This window comes from Salvelinus namaycush, chromosome 15 (genome assembly GCF_016432855.1).
Source record: "Salvelinus namaycush isolate Seneca chromosome 15, SaNama_1.0, whole genome shotgun sequence".
Lineage (NCBI taxonomy): Eukaryota > Metazoa > Chordata > Actinopteri > Salmoniformes > Salmonidae > Salvelinus > Salvelinus namaycush.
In genome coordinates this window covers 21,368,525-21,385,192 of record NC_052321.1, presented here as the reverse complement: position 1 = coordinate 21,385,192, position 16,668 = coordinate 21,368,525, and the positions used below count along the sequence as shown (strand labels likewise).

At 44.9% G+C, this 16,668-nt stretch overlaps 1 protein-coding gene across 1 annotated transcript in view; it reads left to right on the top strand.

Moving 5' to 3' along the window:
- LOC120059986 (disks large-associated protein 2-like) overlaps positions 1 to 16,668 on the top strand; it is a 93,469-nt gene that overhangs the window by 64,516 nt on the left and 12,285 nt on the right. The window contains 1 exon segment of the mRNA XM_039009064.1: positions 9,337 to 9,716. Coding sequence (XP_038864992.1) covers positions 9,337 to 9,716 — 380 coding nt within the window.

Sequence of the window (16,668 nt, the reverse complement as noted above, 5' to 3'; positions counted from 1 at the left end):
AACTTTTCATGGTTTTTACTGCAAACTATATACCTCTGAGAGAAAACATACGGATGCAGAACTCCACTCCTTCCTAGAGGGAATCTCGCTACCTAAACTATCAGAGACCGACCAAGAAGATCTCAACTCCCCCTTCACTCCTGAGGAGGTCCTGGAGGCAATTACCTCCATGCCACCTAACAAGTCCCCAGGCCCAGATGGATTCCCCGGAGAGTTCTACAAAGCTTTTTGGCTCCAGCTTAGCCCTATTTTCATGCCAATGCTGGATGATTTTTGCAAAAACAGAGCTCTCCCAGACTCTATGCACACAGCTCGCATTACAGTGTTGCTCAAAAAAGACAAGGACCCTCTATCCTGCTTGTCCTTCCGGCCCATAAGCTTGTTGGATTTCGACTACAAAATAATTACCAAATTGCTCACCAAAAGACTAAACACTCTTCTTCCCAAAATAATAAAAGCGGACCAAACTAGATTTATTAGAGAGCAGGGTTGATAAGGAGCAATCCAAGTATTATGGGTGTTTCTGCAGGCGGTCTGCAGCACAAGATTTCGCACTACGTGGATGATGTCTTGCTCCACATATCCAACCCTGAGAAATCCTTCCCATTTTAGACACAATTGTTCAGTATGGTAAATTTTCAGGATATAAGATAAATTTTAACAAATCCACTGTTTGCCCTCTCAATCTTACACTCACCAGCTCTATGAAGACACTCTCTCCATTCTAATGGAAGACACAGGGGTTTCAATACCTTGGGATCTTCGTAACACCAGATTTGAATTGCCTTTTCAAGGAAAATTATCTCCCACTCCTGGATCGAATCAAGAATGATCTCCAAACCTGGATCTCCCTCCCAATCAGCTTAGTCAGAATAATTAATGTCATCCGTATGAACATCCTCCCTAGATTGAACTTTTCCTTTTTCAAAACAACTAACCAAAGCGTCACCAAATGTATTTTATTTTATTTATTTTTTTCACCTTTATTTAACCAGGTAGGCTAGTTGAGAACAATACAGTAGGAAAAAAGTATATATACAGTATGTGCAAATGAGGTAAGATAAGGGAGGTAAGGCAATAAATAGGCCATGGTGGCGAAGTAATTACAATATACCAATTAAACACTGGAGTGATTGATGTGCAGAAGATGAATGAGCAAGTAGAGATACTGGGGTGCAAAGGAGCAAGATAAATAAATAAATACAGTATGGGGATGAGGTAGTTGGATGGGCTATATTACAGATGGGCTATGTACAGGTGCAGTTATCCTGTTATGGCTGCAAGGGAAAGTATTGAGTAGCCAGATAAAAGATGCCCATTTCAAACGGCCTCGTACTCAATTCTTGCTCGTACAATATGCATATTATTATTACTATTGGATAGAAAACACTCTCTAGTTTCTAAAACCGTTTGAATTATTTCTCTGAGTGAAACAGAACTCATTCTGCAGCACTTTTCCTGACCAGGAAGTGGAATGTCAGAAATATATGCTCTGTTCAACTTCCTGCCTATACATGGTCATGATACGTAAGAGTCTACGTACACTTCATACGCCTTCCTCTGGGTGTCAATAGGCTGTGAGAGAAGAAATTTTGTGTTTATCTTGGTCTGAGGTGGAATAAAAGCTATTTCTTTGACGTGACCGTCCACTTCCTGTTTCTGGAGTGCGCGAAAGAGGACATGGATATGCCTTCTGTTTAGCTGTCGTTATGAACGACTAACATCTCCGTCTTAGATTTTATTTGATACATGTGACCATATCATAGTAACGTATGTTTTTTCAATATAGTTTAATCAGATTATTGAAATTTTTTCGGGAGTTTTGCCGTGTTCCGTTCTCTGACTTTGTTTACGTTGGAGAGATCCGTACCACTTGGCAAGTGCCCATGCTAAATGAAGAGGGATATTTGCCGTTCCAGATCAAAACAACGACTGTTCTGGACAAAGGACACCTTGTCCAACATTCTGACGGAAGATCACCAAAAGTAAGAAACATTTTATGATGCTATTTCTAATATCTGTCGTGCATGTGAACTGGTCGTGGGCGCCCAAGTGTTTCTGGCTATTGTGGCTACGCTAATATAGCGCTACATTTTGTTTTCGCTGTAAAACATTTAATAAATCGGAAATATTGTCTGGAATCACAAGATGCCTGTCTTTCAATTGCTGTACACTATGTATTTTTCAGAAATGTTTTATGATGAGTAATTAGGTATTTGACGTTGGTGTCTGTAAATATTATGGCTGCTTTCGGTGCAATTTCTGATTGTAGCTGAAATGTAAACTATGATTTATACCTGAAATATGCAAATTTTTCGAACAAAACATAAGCTATACAATAAATATGTTATCAGACTGTCATCTGATGAAGTTTTTTCTTGGTTAGTGGCTATTTATTTCTTTATTTGGTCGAATTTGTGATAGCTACTGATGGAGTAAGATACTGATGGAGTTAGAAAAGTGGTGTCTTTTGCTAACGTGGTTAGCTAATAGATTTACATATTTTGTCTTCCCTGTAAAACATTTAAAAAATCGGACATGTTGGCTTGATTCACAAGATGTGTACCTTTCATATGCTGTATTGGACTTGTTAATGTGTGAAAGTTAAATATTTAAAAAAAATATCTTTTGAATTTCGCGCCCTGCACTTTGAGCTGGCTGTTGTCATAAGTGTACCGACGTCGGGCTTGCAGCCCAAACAGGTTATCTGTGAGCTGCTCTGACAGCTGGTGCTCAAAGATAGTGAGGGAGATATGAGTCTCCAGCTTCAGTGATTTTTGCAGTTCCTTCCAGTCATTGGCAGCAGAGAACTGGAAGGAAAGGCGGCCAAACGAGGAATTGGCTTTGGGGGTGATTAGTGAGATATACCTGCTGGAGCGCATGCTACGGGTGGGTGCTGCTATGGTGACTAGTGAGCTGAGATAAGGCGGGGCTTTACATAGCAGAGACTTGTAGATGACCTGGAGCCAGTGGGTTTGGCAACGAGTATGAAGCGAGGGCCAGTCAACGAGAGCGTACAGGTCGCAATGGTGGGTAGTATATGGGGCTTTGGTGACAAAACGGATGGGACTGTGATAGACTGCATCCAATTTGTTGAGTAGAGTGTTGGAGGCTATTTTGTAAATGACATCGCCGATGTCGAAGATCGGTAGGATGGTCAGTTTTACGAGGGTATTTTTGGCAGCACGAGTAAAGGATGCTTTGCTGCGAAATAGGAAGCCGATTCTAGATTTAATTTTGGATTGGAGATGCTTAATGTGAGACTGGAAGGAGAGCTTACAGTCTAACCAGACACCTAGGTATTTGTAGTTGTCCACATATTCTATGTAACGATTGTCGTCGGGAGAAGGAGAGGAGGACCAAAGTGCAGCGTGGTAAGTGTTCATATTTCCTTCAATAAAATATGAAACACTTGACGAAACAAAAAAACGACAAACGAACAGTCCTGTAAGGTGAACACACAAAACAGAAAACAACCACCCACAAACACAGGTGGGAACAGGCTACCTAAGTATGATTCTCAATCAGAGACAACGATAGACAGCTGCCTCTGATTGAGAACCATACCAGGCCAAACACACAGAAATACAACACAAGGAAAACATAGAACACCAGACATAGAATGCCCACGCAAACTCACGCCCTGACCAACCAAAATAGAGACATAAAAAAGGATCTCTACGGTCAGGGCGTGACATTCTAAGTCAGAACCGTCCAGAGTAGTGATGCTGGACAGGCGGGCAGGTGCGGGCAGCGATCGGTTGAAGATCATGCATTTAGTTTTACTTGCATTTAAGAGCAGTTGGAGGCCACGGAAGGAGAGTTGTATGGCATTGAAGCTCGTCTGGCGCTTAGTTAACACAGTGTCCAAAGAAGGGTCAGAATTATACAGAATGGTGTTGTCTGCGTTGAGGTGGATCAGAGAATCACCAGCAGCAAGAGCGACATCCTTGATGTATACAGAGAAGAGAGTGACCCCGAGAATTGAACCCTGTGGAGCCCCAGTAGAGACTGCCAGAGGTCCAGACAACAGGCCCTGTGATTTGACACACTGAACTCTATCAGAGAAGTAGTTGGTGAACCAAGTGAGGCAGTCATTTGAGAAACCAAGACTGTTTAGTCTGCCGATAAGAATGTGGTGATTGACAGAGTCGAAAGCCTTGGCCAGGTCAATGAATACGGCTGCACAGTAATGTCTCTTATCGATGGCGGTTATGATATCGTTTAGGAACTTGAGCGTGGCTGAGGTGCACCCTTGACCAGCTCTGAAACCAGATTGCATAGCGGAGAAGGTACAGTGGGATTCGAAATGGTCGGTGATCTGTTTGTTAACTTGGCTTTCGAAGACCTTAGAAAGGCAGGGTAGGATAGATATACGTCTGTAGCAGTTTGGGTCTAGAGTGTCTCCCCCTTTGAAGAGGGGGATGATCGCGGCAGCTTTCCAATCTTTGGGAATCTGAGACGATACGAAAGAGAGGTTGAACAGGCTAGTAATAGGGGTTGCAACAATTTCATCAGATACTTTTAGAAAGTGATGGTCCAGATTGTCTAGCCCGTCTAATTTGTAGGGGTCCAGGTTTTGTAGCTCTTTCAGAAAATCAGCTATCTGGATTTGGGTGAAGGAGAAATGGGGGAGGCTTGGGCGAGTTGCTGTGGGGGGTGCCAGGCAGTTGACCAGGGTAGGGGTAGCCGGGGCAATAAAAACCTAGGATCAAGTTCTCCACTCTATCGAAACCTGAATCTAAGGGTGGTCTTGCCCTTCCCTCCCTTCAATTGTACTACTGGTCTGCCCAAATCCGCAACATGCTAACATGGATCACAAGCAGACAAGACTCAACGTGGATTCAGATAGATGCCCAATCCTGTGGTTCATTGCCCCTAAGCTCAATTATTGTCATTAATAACTTTAGTGAAGTGGGCTACATAGCAAAAACCTTTGTGATTTACAGCACCCTACTAGCGTGGAGGGACTGTAAGAAATACCTGGGCATTTCCTCCCAAATATGTTCTCAATCGCCTATAGTATGCAACCCAGACTTGCCAAATGCCCTGGGTGATGTCAACTTTAATCTTTGGCATACTTTAGGAATCAGGACCTTTTCAGACCTATTTCATCAGAAAACCACTACACTGAAATCCTTTCATGAGCTCTGCAGTGAATTCAATGTGCCAAGATCCAATTTTCTTAAATATCTTCAAATTAGACACGTCATTTCCTCATTTACTTCCAAGAGGAGATTTAGAGCTCAGCTGAATGAAGTTGAAACCCTTCTTGCTAAAGCACAATCCATTAAAGGCAAAATCTCATATATCTATAGACTCCTTTCTGAGAAAGGGGGCTTTTCCTTTACTCCTTTGAAAATAATCTGGGGAAAGGACCTGTCTGACTATCAGTGATGAGTTATGGGCGGAGGTTTGCGACAGGGTATACTGCTCCTCTACTAATGTCAAAATGAAAGAATCTAATTACACATTTTTGTACAAATGTTATTACACCCCAATGATAGTCCATAGAATGAAAACAGACATTTCTCCTAACTGTAAAAGATGTACCTCTGAAAGTGGAACCTATATGCATGCATTTTGCAGTTGTAGAGAGATTGCCAGATTTTGGCAATCTATACATCCTGCTGCACAGAAAATACTAGATGTACAGTTTGGTATGACCCCGTGTATCTATCTTCTTAATGCCCAGCAGGACTTTGTTCTTGATCCTGACAGAGAAAATGTGTTTATGACTATCACATACTTTGCTAAGAAATGTATTCTTCTATTGTGGGCTTCTAATACTTCTCCTATATTTAAAATGTGGATTGACCAGATTGATGACATTCTTCCTCTTGAAAAGATCACTTATGACCTCCGCAAGAGAGAGCCCAAGTTTGATAAACTCTGGTCTCCACTACTCAACTATATTTCAAATTGGACAGAGTGAATGGGGTGATTAGGGAAATGAGCAGATACATGTTGTGTAAGATGCTGTAAAAACTAATTATTTGCTCGTCGTCTCAGCTAAGGCTGGAAATACCTAACAAGAACCTTGATAGTGCTGCTGTTTTTGTTATTCTTTAAAAATATATATATATTATCATTGTTATTTTATTTTTATTTTTAAGTCTGTCACATCTGTGAACGTGGAATGTGTTTTGTTGGTTGATTGAAAAACAAGAAAACTTAATAAAACTTTAAACTGGAAAAAAGCACAGTCTAAGGCACTGCATCTCAGTGCTAGAGGTGTCATTACAGACCCAGGTTCGATTCCAGGCTGCATCATAACTGGCCGGGATTGGGAGTCCCATAGGACAATTGGCCCAGCATTGTCTGGGTTAGGGTTTGGCCGGGGTAGGCCGTCATTGTAAATAAGAATTTGTTCTTAACTGACTTGCCTAGTTAAATAAAGGTTACATTTTTAAAACTGTTGAAAAACAAATGATTGTCCCACTAAGCGCAAAACAGATGGGATGGCATATCGCTGCAGAATGCTGTGGTAGTCATGCTGGTTAAGTGTGCCTTGAATTCTAAATAAATCACCAACAGTGTCACCAGCAAAGCACCCCCACACCATCACACCTCCTCCTCCATGCTTCACGGTGGGACCCACACATGTGGAGATCATCTGTTCACCTACTCTGCATCTCACAAAGACACAGCGGTTGGAACCAAAAATCTCACATTTGGACTCATCAGACCAAAGGACACATTTCCATCGGTCTAATGTCCATTGCTCGTGTTTGTTGGCCCAAGCAAGTCTCTTCTTCTTATTGGTGTCCTTTAGTAGTGGTTTCTTTGCAGCAATTCAACAATGAAGGCCTGATTCATGCAGTCTCTTCTGAACAGTTGATGTTGAGATGTGTCTGTTACTTGAACTCTGAAGCATTAATTTGGGCTGCAATTTCTGAGGCTGGTAACTAATTGGAGTAAACAATAAACAAGTCAATAACACAGTAGGAAAAAAACCAAAATGAGTCTATATACATTGTGTGCAAAAGGCATGAGGTAGGCAATAAATAGGCCATAGGAGCGAATAATTACAATTTAGCAGATTAACACTGGAGTGATAAATCATCAGATGATCATGAGCAAGTAGAGATACTGGTGTGCAAAAGAGCAGAAAAATAAATAAATAAAAACAGTAAGGGGATGAGGTAGGTAAATTGGATGGGTTGTTTACAGATGGACTATGTACAGCTGCAGTGATCGGTTAGCTGCTCAGATAGCAGATGTTTAAAGTTGGTGAGGGAAATATAAGTCTCCAACTTCAGCGATTTTTGCAATTCGTTCCAGTCACAGGCAGCAGAGAACTGGAAGGACAGGCGGCCAAATGAGGTGTTGGCTTTGGGGATGATCAGTGAGATATACCTGCTGGAGCGCATGCTACGGGTGGGTGTTGTTATCGTGACCAGTGAGCTGAGATAAGGCGGAGCTTTACCTAGCATGGACTTATAGATGACCTGGAGCCAGTGGGTCTGGCGACGAATATGTAGCGAGGGCCAGCCGACTAGAGCATACAGGTCGCAGTGGTGGGTGGTATTAGGAGGTACAATGTAGAATGTAGAAAATAGTAAAAATAAAGAAAACCCCTTGAATGAGTAGGTGCGTCCAAACTTTTGACTGGTACTGTAAATCAAAACTAGACATGGAACTGACGTCTGTGCCCAGTGGGATATCCTTAAAAGCCTGGTAAACGAAGCACTGTTTAGTATTTTTTATCATCATGATGATATGGCCGGAGACACTTTGCTTTTTAAAAGTCAAATTTTTTGAAAACATGACTGCTAACAAGCAAGAAGGTGTCCATGTTGTTGTCATGGAGATAAGGAGCAGGTTTTCTGTCTGGATAGTTATTGTTTGATTTAAAGGTTAAGTAAAACCACCTGTCTTGCCTGGTATGGTTGCTATGGTTTCTGTTGGCTGGGACGTGAGGGGACAGGCTAAATGCTGAGTAACACTGCCAAGATGGGGGGGGTCCATCTGCTGAATCTTCTCACTTTATTTCCTTCTTTCTTTCTCTCTCTCTCTTACCCTCTCTCTCTCTCTTTATTGATTTATTTATATTTTTCTCCCTCTCTCCCTCTCTCTCGCTTTCTTTCTCTTTTTTCTCCCTCACCCTCTCTTTCTCTCTCTGTATATATACTGTATATATACTTTATCTCGCTTTTTCTCTCTCTCAATGTCTGTATCTTTCTGTCTCTTCTTTGTTATTCTTTCTCTCTCTACTGACTCATCTTGGTGACCTCTTTGAGAAGATCATTTATGAATGGGGGACAAAGTGAGTCATTAGGCCTTAGAGCAGTATGCTGAGCTCTACAGGGCGGATGTCAGCAGAGGGTATTTATAGAACCAGCCTGGGTGCTGCTGGGGACTGCTTAAGGGTCATGGTGTTGGAGGAACAAATTCTGCATTGACTGCATATTCAAAACCAATTCATACTCCAATGCCATTGTTAGTCCATTTTAAAGTAGTCCGAAGAGGATAAGTTTTCTTCAAATGAGAAACCCAGTGGAAATATTTCCTGGAGAATGGAATAGAGGATGAAGAATTCACTGAAGGGACTGAACACAAATCAATTAGCCCCTGTCAGTACATACATTCATAAATTATTTAATTGGATGCCCAGAAGACATGCTTGAATTTTTCAGTGAGCATAAAGTTTGTGTAACAAATAATTGCAAACCGTTGAAAACTCCATTAGTCCCTACAATATACTAGTTTGTTAGAAATGCTGGCCTGCTGTATAATTCAGTGTACTGTATTCCTCCTTCCCTTTCTATATGGTCAGTGGTATCTGGTATCCTTGGGACGTCCCTGCCATAAACACTAACCATAACCTTAACCCCTACCCTAACCATAAGTCTTACCTAACCCTAATCTTAACCCTTACCGTAACCATTTAAAATGTCAACTTCCAGGGGGTAGGGACATCCTAAGGATTCTGGATAGCACAAAACCTCTCTCTATAAGAGTTCTGATGAGCCAAGACCACTGTGGGCTTTGATCATTAGATGTTCTTCAAATGGACAAGCTGTTTGAGTTGATAGCCTGTTACAGTATTAGGCTGCTCCGTCAAAGTTATTTTTTAAAGGAAAGGACACATCAAACCCAGTTATTTATGTAGTCACATTCTCATTTGCACTTGAAAGATATTATAATTTTTATAATCCCCTGCTCATCTAATACATGTAAGGAGAATGTCAACACTCCACAGTGAATACCTCTCGGTGGTCTCTCCGCTCTCTGATCGTCAACGGCATAGCCCTACACTACCTCATCTACTTCAACTACCACATCATATACCTTCCTTTTAACGTTGACCTTCTCTATTCCTCTATCTATCAGAGGTCACGTACACAAACAACTACAAGAAGATGACCCCTCCGCCGGTCCCGCCTCGCTCCACCGTAGGCTCTAAGCCCCTCATCTCAGTCACGGCTCAGAGCAGCACAGAATCCACCCAGGATGCGTACCATGAGGGCAGACCTCCTCGAGGGTGGGGGGACGCGCTGGGCCTGAGCCTGGGCCGGTCCCTGTATAACTCCACAGACAGTCTGGACAGTGCCAAGGCGGTGACTATAGCCATGGAGGCTGCAGGGGTGATGTCTGGGAAGAGACACCCGTCCACAGACAGTCATAGCTCAGTGATGACCTGTGATAAAGCCATCCTGGTGTCCAAGGCTGAGGAGTACCTCAAAACACCACGCTCCTCCATAGGTATACAGGTGAGTGGCACACACACACAAACACACACACGGGTATACAAAATTCTTTGCACACACACACACCCACCCATTCATAAAGTCGCACGCTCATGTATCCCGCTCCGGCACACCCGTCTCTCCTCTAGGTCTAAAAATAGAACCAATGAGTCATCCTACTGCAATCCATTAATTAGAATTCAACTCATGAATCGGGCTTTACTGAATGGGTCTCTCTCCCTTCCTCCCTCCCTCCCTCTCCCCTCTCCCTCTCTCTCCTCTCTCTTTTCTCTCTCTTCACTCTCTTACCCTCTCTCTTTTCTCTTTCATTCTATCTTCCCTCTGTGACCCTGGGAGAAAGGGGCTTCATCACACATTGCAGTCTGCAGACATCAGGCCTGACAGTTCCCCTGAATAAAACAGACAGACAGACAGACAGACAGACAGACAGACAGACAGACAGACAGACAGACAGACAGACAGACAGACAGACAGACAGACAGACAGACAGACAGACAGACAGACAGACAGACAGACAGACAGACAGACAGACAGACAGACAGACAGACAGACAGACAGACAGACAGACAGACAGACAGACAGACAGACAGACAGACCGGCAGTCACCAATTCAGACTGCATACAGCCTTTTATCAAAGAAGAATATTAGAGTTGTTCTGCTTGTGTATGGTGCAGTGAGCTCGTTCCTTCCCTATCTCACTATAGGCTGGGATTATCATGGATTCAGAGCTATCTACATGTATCTAATTGAACTCAGAGGGTTTTCTTTAATGGAAGCTTCTCTAATGTCAAACATATAAAGTGTGGTGTACCGCAGGGCAGCTCTCTAGGCCCTCTACTCTTTTCTATTTTTACCAATGACCTGTCACTGGCATTAAACAAAGCATGTGTGTCCATGTATGCTGATGATTCATCCATATACGCATTAGCAACCACAGCTAATGAAGTCACTGAAACCCTTAGCAAAGAGTTGCAGTCCGTTTTCAAATGGGTGGTCAGTAATAAACTGGTCCTGAACATCTCTAAAACTAAAAGCATTGTATTTGATACAAATCATTCCCTAAGTTCTAGACCTCGGCTGAATCTGGCAATGAATGGTGTGGCTGTTGAACACGTTGAGGAGACTAAATTACTTGGTGTTACCTTAGATTGTAAACTGTTATGGTCGAAACATATTGATTCAATGGTCGTAAAGATCGGGAGAAGTCTGTCCATAATAAAGATTTTTTGACACCACAGATTTTTTGACACTGCAGGTCCTGCAGGCTCTAGTTTTATCGTATCTTGATTATTGTCCAGTCGTGTGGTCCAGTGCTGCAAGGAAAGACCTAGTTAAGCTGCAGCTGGCCTAGAACAGAGTGGCACTCCTTGCTCTTCATTGTAATCAGAGGGCTGATATAAATACCATGCATGTCAGTCTCTCTTGGCTAAGAGTTGAGGAGAGACTGACTGCATCACTTCTTTCTGTAAGAAACATTCATGTGTTGAAAATTCCAAATTGTTTGCATATTCAACTTACACACAGCACTGCCACACACACTTACCCCACCAGACATGCCACCAGGGGTCTTTTCACACTCCCTAGGGACAGAACAATTTCAAGTAAACATACTGTATTATACAGAGCCATGAGAGCATGGAACTCCCTTCCATCTTATATTGAGCAAGTGAACAGCAAACCTGGTTTCAGAAAACAAATAAAGCAACACCTCACGGCACAATGCCTCTCCCCTATCTGACCTGCTTGTTGTGTGTACTATATGTACTGACATGTACATGTAACTGATAGATGGACACACACGCACACTACATGTTATTGTTTTCAATGTATGTAAATTGTTAAGTATTTTGTCTGTGATGTCTTTTTCGTTGTGTCAGACTCTAGTAAGACTAGCTGTCGCCAATGGCATTGTCTAATAGCATCGTCCTAATAAATCAAATCAAATCAAATTACTCTCAATGGTCACCCTCTTCTATCCTCCTGTCTTTCACCTCTTTCTATTCCCTCTCTTCTTTTCTCATTCTCCTCTCTCTCCTTTCTCAACTATCTATCTCCACTTGTCTCTTTGCCCATTCTTTCTTTCTTTCTTTCCCTCTCACTCTCTCTCCTTCTCTCTTTCTCTCTGTTTCTCTCTATCTCTCCCTCTCTCTCCTTCTCTCTTTCTCTCTCTGTTTCTCTCTATCTCTCCCTCCTCTCCTCCCTCTCTCTCCCCCCAGGCAGGGTTTGTTTGTGGAGACAGGTGAGTCTCAGTCCCTCAGAGATGATCAGGCAGCCCATCCTGGGTGATGAATGAAGATTTTAAATAGCTGAGCTGAATGCCGTGCCGCTCAGCGTGGTGCCTTGCTGTGTTGCATGCCACGCTACCCAATCACACTACCCGCCGTCTCCCCAAATCTGCTCACTAACGGACCCCTGATTCACCACACTCCTAATCAGATGCAGATACAGAATAATAGATATAATTGCTGGGGAGAGTAGGCAGAAGGAGAGAGAAGGAAGAGAGGGTATGGTGGGTGACAGAGAGAAAGAGAGATAAGGAAGAGAGGGTATGGTAGGTGACAGAGAGAAAGAGAGAGAAGGAAGAGAGGGTATGGTGGGTGACAGAGAAGGAAGAGAGGGTATGGTGGGTGACAGAGAGAAAGAGAGAGAAGGAAAAGAGGGTCTGGGGGAGTGACAGAGAGAAAGAGAGAGAAGGAAGAGAGGGTATGGTGGGTGACAGAGAGAAAGAGAGAGAAGGAAGAGAGGGTATGGTGGGGTGACAGAGAGAAAGAGAGAGAAGGAAGAGAGGGTATGGTGGGTGACAGAGAGAAAGAGAGAGGAAGAGAGGGTATGGTAGGTGACAGAGAGAAAGAGAGAGAAGGAAGAGAGGGTATGGTGGGTGACAGAGAAGGAAGAGAGGGTATGGTGGGTGACAGAGAGAAAGAGAGAGAAGGAAAAGAGGGTCTGGGGGAGTGACAGAGAGAAAGAGAGAGAAGGAAAAGAGGGTATGTTGGGTGACAGAGAGAAAGAGAGAGAAGGAAGAGAGGGTATGGTGGGTGACAGAGAGAAAGAGAGAGAAGGAAGAGAGGGTATGGTGGGTGACAGAGAAGGAAGAGAGGGTATGGTAGGTGACAGAGAGAAAGAGAGAGAAGGAAGAGAGGGTATGGTGGGTGACAGAGAGAAAGAGAGAGAAGGAAGAGAGGGTGTGGTGGGTGACAGAGAAGGAAGAGAGGGTGTGGTGGGTGACAGAGAGAAAGAGAGAGAAGGAAGAGAGGGTATGGTGGGTGACAGAGAGAAAGAGAGAGAAGGAAGAGAGGGTATGGTGGGTGACAGAGAAGGAAGAGAGGGTATGGTGGGTGAGAGAGAGGAAGAGAGAAAAGGAAGAGAGGGTATGGTGGGTGACAGAGAGAAAGAGAGAGAAGGAAGAGAGGGTATGGTGGGTGACAGAGAAGGAAGAGAGGGTATGGTGGGTGACAGAGAGAAAGAGAGAGAAGGAAGAGAGGGTATGGTGGGTGACAGAGAGAAAGAGAGAGAAGGAAGAGAGGGTATGGTGGGTGACAGAGAAGGAAGAGAGGGTATGGTGGGTGACAGAGAGAGGAAGAGAGAAAAGGAAGAGAGGGTATGGTGGGTGACAGAGAGAAAGAGAGAGAAGGAAGAGAGGGTATGGTGGGTGACAGAGAAGGAAGAGAGGGTATGGTGGGTGACAGAGAGAAAGAGAGAGAAGGAAGAGAGGGTATGGTGGGTGACAGAGAAGGAAGAGAGGTTATGGTGGGTGACAGAGAAGGAAGAGAGGGTATGGTGGGTGACAGAGAGAAAGAAGGAAGAGAGGGTATGGTGGGTGACAGAGAAGGAAGAGAGGGTATGGTGGGTGACAGAGAGAAAGAGAGAGAAGGAAGAGAGGGTATGGTGGGTGACAGAGAGAAAGAAAGAGAAGGAAGAGAGGGTATGGTGGGTGACAGAGAGGGTATGGTGGGTGACAGAGAGAAAAAGAGAGAAGGAAGAGAGGGTATGGTGGGTGACAGAGAAGGAAGAGAGGGTATGGTGGGTGACAGAGAGAAAGAGAGAGAAGGAAGAGAGGGTATGGTGGGTGACAGAGAGAAAGAGAGAGGAAGAGAGGGTATGGTAGGTGACAGAGAGAAAGAGAGAGAAGGAAGAGAGGGTATGGTGGGTGACAGAGAAGGAAGAGAGGGTATGGTGGGTGACAGAGAGAAAGAGAGAGAAGGAAAAGAGGGTCTGGGGGAGTGACAGAGAGAAAGAGAGAGAAGGAAAAGAGGGTATGTTGGGTGACAGAGAGAAAGAGAGAGAAGGAAGAGAGGGTATGGTGGGTGACAGAGAGAAAGAGAGAGAAGGAAGAGAGGGTATGGTGGGTGACAGAGAAGGAAGAGAGGGTATGGTAGGTGACAGAGAGAAAGAGAGAGAAGGAAGAGAGGGTATGGTGGGTGACAGAGAGAAAGAGAGAGAAGGAAGAGAGGGTGTGGTGGGTGACAGAGAAGGAAGAGAGGGTATGGTGGGTGACAGAGAGAAAGAGAGAGAAGGAAGAGAGGGTATGGTGGGTGACAGAGAGAAAGAGAGAGAAGGAAGAGAGGGTATGGTGGGTGACAGAGAAGGAAGAGAGGGTATGGTGGGTGAGAGAGAGGAAGAGAGAAAAGGAAGAGAGGGTATGGTGGGTGACAGAGAGAAAGAGAGAGAAGGAAGAGAGGGTATGGTGGGTGACAGAGAAGGAAGAGAGGGTATGGTGGGTGACAGAGAGAAAGAGAGAGAAGGAAGAGAGGGTATGGTGGGTGACAGAGAGAAAGAGAGAGAAGGAAGAGAGGGTATGGTGGGTGACAGAGAAGGAAGAGAGGGTATGGTGGGTGACAGAGAGAGGAAGAGAGAAAAGGAAGAGAGGGTATGGTGGGTGACAGAGAGAAAGAGAGAGAAGGAAGAGAGGGTATGGTGGGTGACAGAGAAGGAAGAGAGGGTATGGTGGGTGACAGAGAGAAAGAGAGAGAAGGAAGAGAGGGTATGGTGGGTGACAGAGAAGGAAGAGAGGTTATGGTGGGTGACAGAGAAGGAAGAGAGGGTATGGTGGGTGACAGAGAGAAAGAAGGAAGAGAGGGTATGGTGGGTGACAGAGAAGGAAGAGAGGGTATGGTGGGTGACAGAGAGAAAGAGAGAGAAGGAAGAGAGGGTATGGTGGGTGACAGAGAGAAAGAGAGAAGGAAGAGAGGGTATGGTGGGTGACAGAGAAGGAAGAGAGGGTATGGTGGGTGACAGAGAGAAAAAGAGAGAAGGAAGAGAGGGTATGGTGGGTGACAGAGAAGGAAGAGAGGGTATGGTGGGTGACAGAGAGAAAGAGAGAGAAGGAAGAGAGGGTATGGTGGGTGACAGAGAAGGAAGAGAGGGTATGGTGGGTGACAGAGAGAAAGAGAGAGAAGGAAGAGAGGGTATGGTGGGTGACAGGCGGTGACAGGCGGTGGGTGACAGGCGGTGACCCGTTCCTGTAGGTTCATGCTCTACAACATTCGCAGAGTACGACCCTGCCTCACACAGGAAGCGGCGCAGGTCCTAATCCAGGCACTTGTCATCTCCCGTCTGGATTACTGCAACTCGCTGTTGGCTGGGCTCCCTGCCTGTGCCATTAAACCCCTACAACTCATCCAGAACGCCGCAGCCCGTCTGGTGTTCAACCTTCCCAAGTTCTCTCACGTCACCCCGCTCCTCCGCTCTCTCCACTGGCTTCCAGTTGAAGCTCGCATCCGCTACAAGACCATGGTGCTTGCCTACGGAGCTGTGAGGGGAACGGCACCTCCGTACCTTCAGGCTCTGATCAGGCCCTACACCCAAACAAAGGCACTGCGTTCATCCACCTCTGGCCTGCTCGCCTCCCTACCTCTGAGGAAGTACAGTTCCCGCTCAGCCCAGTCAAAACTGTTCGCTGCTCTGGCACCCCAATGGTGGAACAAACTCCCTCACGACGCCAGGTCAGCGGAGTCAATCACCACCTTCCGGAGACACCTGAAACCCCACCTCTTTAAGGAATACCTAGGATAGGATAAAGTAATCCTTCTAACCCCCCCCCCTTAAAAGATTTAGATGCACTATTGTAAAGTGGTTGTTCCACTGGATATCATAAGGTGAATGCACCAATTTGTAAGTCGCTCTGGATAAGAGCGTCTGCTAAATGACTTAAATGTAATGTAAATGTGACAGAGAAGAAAGAGAGGGTATGGTGGGTGACAGAGAGAAAGAGAGAGAAGGAAGAGAGGGTATGGTGGGTGACAGAGAGAAAGAGAGAGAAGGAAGAGAGGGTATGGTGGGTGACAGAGAAGGAAGAGAGGGTATGGTGGGTGACAGAGAGAAAGAGAGAGAAGGAAGAGAGGGTATGGTGGGTGACAGAGAAGGAAGAGAGGGTATGGTGGGTGACAGAGAGAAAGAGAGAGAAGGAAGAGAGGGTATGGTGGGTGACAGAAGGAAGAGAGGGTATGGTGGGTGACAGAGAGAAAGAGAGATAAGGAAGAGAGGGTATGGTGGGTGACAGAGAAGGAAGAGAGGGTATGGTGGGTGACAGAGAGAAAGAGAGATAAGGAAGAGAGGGTATGGTGGGTGACAGAGAGAAAGAGAGAGGAAGAGAGGGTATGGTGGGTGACAGAGAGAAAGAGAGAGAAGGAAGAGAGGGTATGGTGGGTGACAGAGAAGGAAGAGAGGGTATGGTGGGTGACAGAGAGAAAGAGAGATAAGGAAGAGAGGGTATGGTGGGTGACAGAGAGGAAGAGAGAAAAGGAAGAGAGGGTATGGTGGGTGACAGAGAAGGAAGAGAGGGTATGGTTGGTGACAGAGAAGGAAGAGAGGGTATGGTGGGTGACAGAGAGAAAGAGAGATAAGGAAGAGAGGGTATGGTGGGTGACAGAGAGAAAGAGAGATAAGGAAGAGAGGGTATGGTGGGTGACAGAGAGAAAGAGAGAGAAGGAAGAGAGGGTATGGTGGGTGACAGAG